General features: G+C 33.3%; 1 protein-coding gene across 10 annotated transcripts in view; it reads right to left on the reverse strand.

Moving 5' to 3' along the window:
- VPS13B (vacuolar protein sorting 13 homolog B) overlaps window positions 1–9,123 on the reverse strand; it is a 769,553-nt gene that overhangs the window by 387,977 nt on the left and 372,453 nt on the right. For all 10 annotated transcript variants that reach the window (XM_057531718.1, XM_057531717.1, XM_057531723.1 and 7 more), the window contains exon 24: window positions 1,327–1,547. In XM_057531718.1, coding sequence (XP_057387701.1) covers window positions 1,327–1,547 — 221 coding nt within the window. The remainder of the gene's footprint in view (window positions 1–1,326; window positions 1,548–9,123) is intronic.

A 9,123-nucleotide genomic window follows, 5' to 3' on the forward strand; every position in this document is an offset into this window, starting at 1 on the left:
GAGGGCTCACCCTAATGAATTCATTTTAACTTGATTACCTCTGTAATGATCCTATTAACAGATAAGGTCACATGATGAGATACTACAAGTTAGGAATTCAACATATCTTTTGTCGGAGACACAATTCAACCAATAGCAGTTTTCCTTCCTCTAGGAAATGCATTTCAACAACCATCAGCAGTAGCATTCAAAGAATAATCTAAGAGGAGGTAAGTCATTTCATAATTATTCTCTACTATACTACTACGGGTCATAATAGATTGGCAAATGGCCATTAATCTGGAATATTTACTATTGTTCAAAAGAATTTACTACTGATTATAAAAGAAATTACTTTTATAATGGTGGATAAGCTATTAGTTTAGTATAACTGCCTCATCATAATTCTAACTGTATGTATTTTTTTAATAAGGCCATCACCAAGATTAAATTAGCAGGTCCGATCTTTTCAAAATGCACAAATACATATGAAAGTTAAACGAAACTGTAGAGTATACAGTAGGTGGAGCAAGGCAGAGAGAAGAGGGGAAAGAAGGAGGATGGTTTCAGTAAGGAGGCTCTATAACATATGGAATAATATTTGAACCCACTTAAAAAAACACACTTTAAAAACTAGCTTGTCACCACTAATGCTGGAATAAACAAAGATTTATCGACATTGACCTAACAGATCCAATAAAACTCTAAATAGTATTGTTTTAAAAATATAATTTCAAATACTATTCAACATTGATAATCTGCGTAGAAAATATACAAGAGTCTGCTTGAGGTCAAAGAAACAAGTATTAAATTATATGTAACTAATAATTTGTACAAACCCAGGAGATCTGAATTCATACTAAATTATAAAACTGTAGAATATAACATCTTTGGCCTATACCAACTGGAATGTTAAAGGATTAACAAAATGCCTTTTTTAAAGAGTAAACAGTGCCTTTTTTTTTTTTTTTAAATACTACACGTTGAGCAAAAGAAGTTTTGAGTGAGAATCTGATTGGAAATTACATTTGATCACTTCAATAGACTCTTCCAGTCTGAGAGTAAAGTAGTTCTTCACCGTTTAAAAAACTTTACATCTGCAACTGATTTCATTCCATCAGCCAAAAGATGCATTTATGCTGCCACCATTACATTTTCAGAAGAGTTTGAATTACAAAACTTGAGAGAACTTCAAAGCAATACTTAATCTAACCATTCTGATCTTGATGGCCCTGTTAAAAATAACTTAAGACACTTAATAGAAGAGAAACCCTTCAACAAAATGAGTAACAATTGTTCTTAAATCACATTATTTTAAATTTCCTTTCATAAACCAAATGTACCAACCTGGGGGTTCGAGCATTTTATCTCAAGTGACTCTAGGTCAACATGCAGACAGACAACAAATGAATGCCTCGTATCAGGTCCTGTAGTGAGTAGTTTTTGAGATGTAACAGCTAGAGTAGAGGTACAACCCATAGGTTCCACTAGGCAAAGTGTCACTTGTTTCCCAAAAAGGGTGTATATGCTGAAATGATGCAAGCTGATTGTCCAAGGAAAGGCATCACCTGATAATGGGGACAAAAGGGGGTAGGGAGGCACACAAACAAAAATATAGTTAATTGTCACTTGATAGTAAGGTATCTACTGTTAATATTTGAAATATAAAACAGTTAATATGGCACCATAAATAGCGTATGCTGTATCCCAGAGACCAACATGTTAAACAGTTTACATGTTATATAAGGGTTACCTTTTAAAAATGTTTATATTTGTATTTATTATAACATACTACTATATCAATAATTATGTACATTATAAAACATACAAGTAGAAATTAAGGAAATGAGATAAAAATATAAATACAAGTTCTAACTGTTTCCTCCCTCACCCTTGTACTAGTGGGTTGTACAGTGCAACTGCTGGGATGTATGCATTATACCTTGGAGACCACAGAGAATGTGTTAAATTAGGAAAATTAGGAAAATGAACTAAAGGTGACCACAGATCTGACTGCAGAATAAAAAAAGAATAAACAATTTACTATGGTCTGTCGGACCATTTGCATCAGAGTCATATGTGTGCTGATATAAAATACAGATTCCTGGTTTCTGCTTCAGACCTACTTAATCAGAAATCTCTGATAGTTAAGACCCAGGACGCACGTACATATCTTCAGTTGGTGATTCTTATATATGTTATTTTTAAATCAAGTATATTTTATTTAAAAATAAAAGTACTCATACATTTCAGAATTAAAAGCAAAATTTCTTTCATTGTTTTAGTATTTTTTCTTTTATTAATTTACCAGAGAAAAAAATTGTTAATATAAATTTATGAGACAAAACTATCTTTTTTTTTTATTATGGCTATAGATAAAATACTTTGTGAAATAGCATTTAAAAGTGTACTCAGTATTAAAACATTCATAAATATTCATTACTGGGATGCCAATTTGATGGAAAATATGTTCCTATGACTTGTATTTTTGACTTTGCAATTCTACTAGCACTTGATAGTATAGATAGTATAATACAGACTTCTTTTTAAGTATCTAGATTATTTTAAAACAAATTGAAAATATTTATCTTCTAATTAGAGAGGTACTAGTGTCTCACTGAAAATAACTTAGAAGATATAATATATAAAGAAAAATATCAAAACCAGTCATAATTCACCTTCCATCTTGCTACTCCCAGGAATATGCACTATTAACATTGTTATTATTTTTCCTTCAAGTCTTTTTTTTTTCCCCCTGTAGTGTTGGACGTGCTCACACAGAGCTGGAACCAGATCACATCGTACTATTAGGTTCATATTATATTTTAGTAAGAAAAAAAATACCAAGTGAATAACTAAGTAGATCATGCTATAAACATATATACTAAAGGAATATAAATAAGCATTTGAATTGTGAATGGTGATACTCAGGGGATGCTACAAGATAGATTCTCATATGTTTGAACATTCAAAATGTCTTGATCAAGTAGTTAATAAAATTAAAATTGGAAACTTTGAAATTGAGACCTGGATAATAAACTAAATCTAGCTACATAGCAGTCCACAACAACTTGACTGGAAACAATGGAAACTGCATAATAATATGTGGTCAGCACCGTGGTACTCTGCCTGTCTTAAGACTTAAAATATTTTGCCCCCAGGAAAGAATGACAAACTTTAAATCATCTGTAACTAATTCTGAAATTATTTTAAAACCTACACAAAGTTCCATGCTATTTACAAAATAAAGGCTTTGCCAAATTTGTCTTAAAATACTTTGGAATGATTTCAGGTTACATATTTTAAAATCTGTAGCGAGCTATACATAGTCCTTCAAATTTTATGTTATCCAAGAAATGTTAAATGGTGATTATGTTGGGTAAAACGCACATTTAAATTCATGAAATAGAAAAAAAGAATTCCAAATGACATTGGTACTATCTCAGATATGTGTCTCTGCTTCTTCTTTGGAATCAGACCATTAGCTGAAATTGGGTATACCATATTCTAAGTCTTAAACAGAACCTTTTAAGGTAATATTTTACATCCATTTATTTAACAAGCAGATCATCTATTTTAAAAAGTACACTCTATCTAGAAGAGCTTAACATGTAATGACAAACATTCCCACAATTAATCACTGTGAAAAAATGATCAAAACGTTAACACATCATTACCTGCACACCTATTCCTTTTACACACACACACACACACACACACCCCCCAAAATAAAAAGCACCTCATCTATTTACAACACTGGCAATATACTGTTCTGAGGACTCCGTAAAATATGCTCAGATATCCATGACGGACCAGGATCATGTACTATTCTGAGACCTTCAAGACTAGTATTTTAACTTTAATTAGAAAGTGTTAAGGCTATAAAATGAGTCTTTCATTTTAGAAAAATTATTTATTGCTGGCAGAATTCAGAAATAGTCAAATTGTCTAAAGAACAAGAAAAAAATAAAAACAAAGCAGGAAGATTGAAAATGCCATTTCTGTGTGAATTTGTGAAACCTCTACACTATCAACAGAGAAAAGAATACCAATAAATTAATTCTCAAAAAATGATAACCAAACACTAATGAACTTCAGATGAATTAATGTAAAAGAAAGTGAATATGGCAAAGCTTTGAGACAAAATGAATAAATAAAATTCAGTGTGAGACTAATTTACAGTCTTCAATACTGGTGGGCAGGGATCAATATTCTGCAAAGAGAATTGGTCTTTCCCTTTCTAAAGATGCTGTGCTTTATTATAGGAAAAAGTATATATACTTTGCACCAAGGTAAATCACCTTACAAAGATCAATATAGAAAATGAAGAAAGAAAACTGTTCAATATTAGAGATACTCCCCCTCAGTTTTCTTTCTTTCATAACCTTAGTCATTACGTGTCTTTCGAAACAAACAAAACGGTGTCTTTCCTCTTCTCCTTAACTCTTTTCCCTATGTCCCACAATCCAGTATGTCTCAGGCAGGTTTTTATTTCAAATATGAAATAGTGTAATCAGGAATATTTTACTGCTAATTGTGAGGGTTAACAATTTGGAAACAGATGCAGTGTATTCTACAAACATAAATGAGCCAAAAGTGCTGACACTGTTTCCCCAAACCACTTAGCACTAAACTGATTTACAGACAGTTGAGATAAAGGGTTTCTTTAATTCTACATGATATTAATTTAAGCAGTGGGAATGTTCAAGGAATGAAGGCATTAAAGAAGATATAAAGCATAATCAATTCTCCTGGAAGAGGAGAACTGCTGAAATGCCTAGAAGAGAAGGAAATGAAAATGAGCAACATATAGTTTTATTTGCTCTGTAACCAAATTTCTACTTTGGAAGAAAATACGGCTTTGTATTAGGAAATGTAAAATGTATTGCATGTATAAAATAATATAAATTAAAAATACATAAAATTTATATAAATATATAAAATTTATATTGAAAAATATCATGATTATTAATTCATGATAAAATAGACAATTCATTTCAAATTTGTGAAATATTTTCTTCATATCTAGAAACCCAAGCATTCAGTGCTTGATTCACTTTTTTAATCCTTCCATAGGCCTTTGTACATATATAAATGTTTATAAACTCAGCATGTATTAAAAAAAAAAAAGGGGCGGGGGGTTCCCTGGTGGCGCAGTGGTTAAGAATCCGCCTTCCAATGCAGGGGACAAGGGTTCGAGCCCTGGTCCAGAAAGATCCAACATGCCGCGGAGCAACTAAGCCCGTGCGCCACAACTACTGAGCCTGTGCTCTACAGCCCGCAAGCCACAACTACTGAAGCCCGCGCACCTACAGCCTGTGCTCCGCAACAAGAGAAGCCTCCATGATGAGAAGCCCGCGCAACGCAACGAAGAGTAGCCCCTGCTAGCGGCAACTAGAGAAAGCCCGCGTGCAGCAACGAAGACGCAATGCAGCCAAAAATAAATAAATAAAATAAATAAACTTATTTTAAAAAAAAAGCATTCAGTGCTAACTAGTATTCACGTCTGAAAGTTATTACTGGTTTAATCATAACTTAATCATCAAATTTTCATTACTGGATAAAGAAATATAATACTGTTTTTTAAGATTCCTTAAAACTTATGATTGCAGATATAAACAATGCAAAACCAGAACAATTATTGCTTTTAAAACTAAAAGTAACCTCTAAGACTAGTGCTGTCTTTCAAGCAATTAATATATCAGTAATTACTTTACAGTTTTAAAAGAGGTGTCGAAATTATAGCAATGCAGAATTTATTTAAGGTCATATGGTCAGCTAACAAGACATACCCTCAGTTCCTACAGCTTGTCAAGATATGTTACAATTAAACATTTTCTAAAGTGACTTACCACTAACTAATGGCACTTCTTACCTCACTTAAATTATTACATAGACACCTACATAATTAAGGACACATTATCATAAAATATTTCTTGGGTCTCATGACTCAGTGATATGATATATGGATTATAACTTAAAAAATATAGGGTATTTTAAATATCCTTATTTTTAAATGCTATTTTTTGCTTCCTGATTGTTTTCTACTTTAGCTTTTTCTTAAATAACTGAATAGCCAATTATCCATTAAGCTTTTTTAATTGAATATGTATTTTACAAACACCGTGTTCTCAAAACTTTAACAACATAAGAAACATGATTAAGACATGATTCCCTTTCCAAAACATTTTCAACTATATACATTATATTTACAAAAATAATAAAAATACTTATAAACATTTACAACACAAACATCCTAGATAATAAATTCATTTATCATTTCCCTTAACATAACACATAGTACATGTAGACATTTTAGTCAATTTGAGTTAAATCTATTACCTTCCCAAGACTTCTGCAAAAGAATTGTTTACTGCCATTAGATGAAAGTCAAGACTGACTAATGCATAAAAGCTTTGCCATGTTAACCTTCATAATAAATGAGTATTTGTTAGGAATAAAAGATACACATTTGTGTATTCATTTTATATTACTGACAGAGTATATCAATTTACTTAAGTTGATAAACTGGTTTACTGAGTGCATTAGAACACTATGACACTGCCTCTACAGCATGAGCCTGTATTTTGCACCAGGGAGACTTAGGTAAATATCCTAGCTCTAACTATCCCTTAGTATTAGAGGAGAAATGCTAATTCCTAATTCCTCTGCTTTTTCCACATGAAGTGCTAAGCCATTTCATGCCTTTCCCTTCACAAGAATTGAGTGGACTATTTCATTACAGTAAAAGAACCAACTTAGTGACAAAAGAAAAGACATAAGAATAAAGAGCAAAGAAAAAGGAAAAAAGTTAAAAAAAAAAAAGGTAAAAAGTAAAGTCCTGATTAATTTCACTTCTTTCATTATTTGGTATTATTATTTAAAGAATTTTTTTGGAAGATAGGAAGTTCATGGATGACCCAAGGACTCTTTCAGTTCAAGAAACTATTCCAAATACTAAATTAAAGAGTTTGGGGACTTCCCTGGTGGTCCACTGGTTAAGACTTCATCTTCCAATGCAGGGGGTGCGGGTTTGATCCCTGGTCGGGTAGCTAAGATCTCCCACATGCCTCAGGGCCAAAAAAAAAAAAAAAAACCCATAAAACAGAAGCAATGCTGTAACAAATTCAATAAAGACTTTAAAAAAAAGTGTGATAAATGAAAGAGTCTGAATCAATGAATTGTATTTCATGAAAACCTCATACAGAAGGGAATTATATAGAAGAAAACCTGAGTCGTGGAGATCATGTTTATCCATAACTTGGCACCTCAAGTATGGTTTCATTCTCTGGGGCTCAGGTGAACCACTTTAAAAACATGCTAAAGCTGACAGGTATGACCAGCGACTAGCTGTGAAATTAGGAATAGAGCAATTTTGGTATTGAAAATAACTGTTACTCTGTAGCACAAGATTCTATCATGTTATCAGTGCCAACTGATGGACAATCTAGGTCAAACAGATACCTAAGGATATAAAAAAGGAACAAAGAAGTCAGGTATGTGACAATCTCTTAGATTTGTAAACCGTCAGAGAAAAGGTGACAGGTTAAGTATAGGTATAGATGAGAATACCTAGTAAAGCTATAAATATGAAGAACACCTATCTTTAAAGAAAGTGTAGAGGAAAGGAGCCCATGAATGATATTCAAAAGAAGTAGCCACTATCCACAGAAAACAAATCAAGGAAAGTGGTTATCCAGAAGTTAAGAAAGAATTTCAAAAAAGAATCAATGAACATCAAGGATTAAAAGGTTTCCACTGGATTTGCAAATAAGAGGTTTGTTCTGTTAACTGAGTAAGTTGAAAGAAATTTTAGCATTTTTTTTTTATCAACTTTTTTTTTTTTTAATTTTTTTTATTGATTGATTGATTGATTGATTGCTGTGTTGGGTCTTCGTTTCTGTGCGAGGGCTCTAGTTGCGGCAAGTGGGGGCCTCTCTTCATCGCGTTGCGCGGGCCTCTCATTATCGCGGCCTCTCTTGTTTCAGAGCACAGGCTCCAGACGCGCAGGCTCAGTAATTGTGGCTCACGGGCCTAGTTGCTCCGTGGCATGTGGGATCTTCCCAGACCAGGGCGCGAACCCGCGTCCCCTGCATTGGCAGGCAGACTCTCAACAACTGCGCCACCAGGGAAGCCCAATTTTAGCATTTTTATATGACAACATGGGTTAAGTAAGGAGGTTATAATTGATGAAGCAAGTTCCGTAAAAACGTAGTGCATAGCATATAGTATGCACTCAATAAATATTTGCTTTATGAAGGAAGGAAGGAAGGAAGGAAAGGAGAAAGGGAGGGAGGGATGGACTGAGATGGATAAATGAATAAAAATGGCTTGGTCCTAAGCAATGTCAGCAGACGAAAGACTTATTCTAGGTAAGGTAGATTCATTTGTTAAACAAGTATTTACTGAATTAAATATATGCCAGATATTATTCTAGGATCTAGGGAGAGAGCAGTGAACAATATAACCTCACTGTTCTCATGGATCTTGCCTTCTAGTTGTGGAAAGAAGGATAATAAACTAATAATTAAATGACATATAGTATGTTGATGGTCCTAGATGTTCTGAAGAGCACTTAAGCAGGGTAACAGAACAGGGTGCTGCCACTTTAAGATAGGATAGTCCAGAAAAGCCACTCTGATAAAATGACATTCCATAGAGACATAAGGCATGAGGCTACTTGGGAAAAAAGTGTTCTGGAAGGTGAATAGTAAGTGTAAAGGTCCTGTATCAGGACCCTGTTTGGATGGGAAGTTGTCAATGCTTTCATTAAGGTAATAAGGAGGTTGTATGCTGGGTAGGGGAAATAATCAGATAACCTTGAGGAAAGTGGTGAAAATTTATAATAGCTTTTATAGGGAGTGGAAAGGTATTAAAGGAAGTATAAAAAGTTTACAAAATTATCAATGAGGGCTAGAAGTCATTTTTTCCCAAAAAACTGTCAAGAACTTCAGAAAGGAAGCTCAAATGTCAAATAGTTGGAACAATCCAAGGCTACACTTCCTTCCAAGAAACTGAGAATCCACAATATCCAAAATATATAAAGAACTCATGCAACTCAATATCATAAAAACAACCTGATTAAAAAATGGGCAGAGGATCTGAATAGACATTTTTCCAAAGAAGACATACAGACGGCCAACA

The sequence above is a fragment of the Balaenoptera acutorostrata genome, chromosome 17 (genome assembly GCF_949987535.1).
Source record: "Balaenoptera acutorostrata chromosome 17, mBalAcu1.1, whole genome shotgun sequence".
NCBI lineage: Eukaryota > Metazoa > Chordata > Mammalia > Artiodactyla > Balaenopteridae > Balaenoptera > Balaenoptera acutorostrata.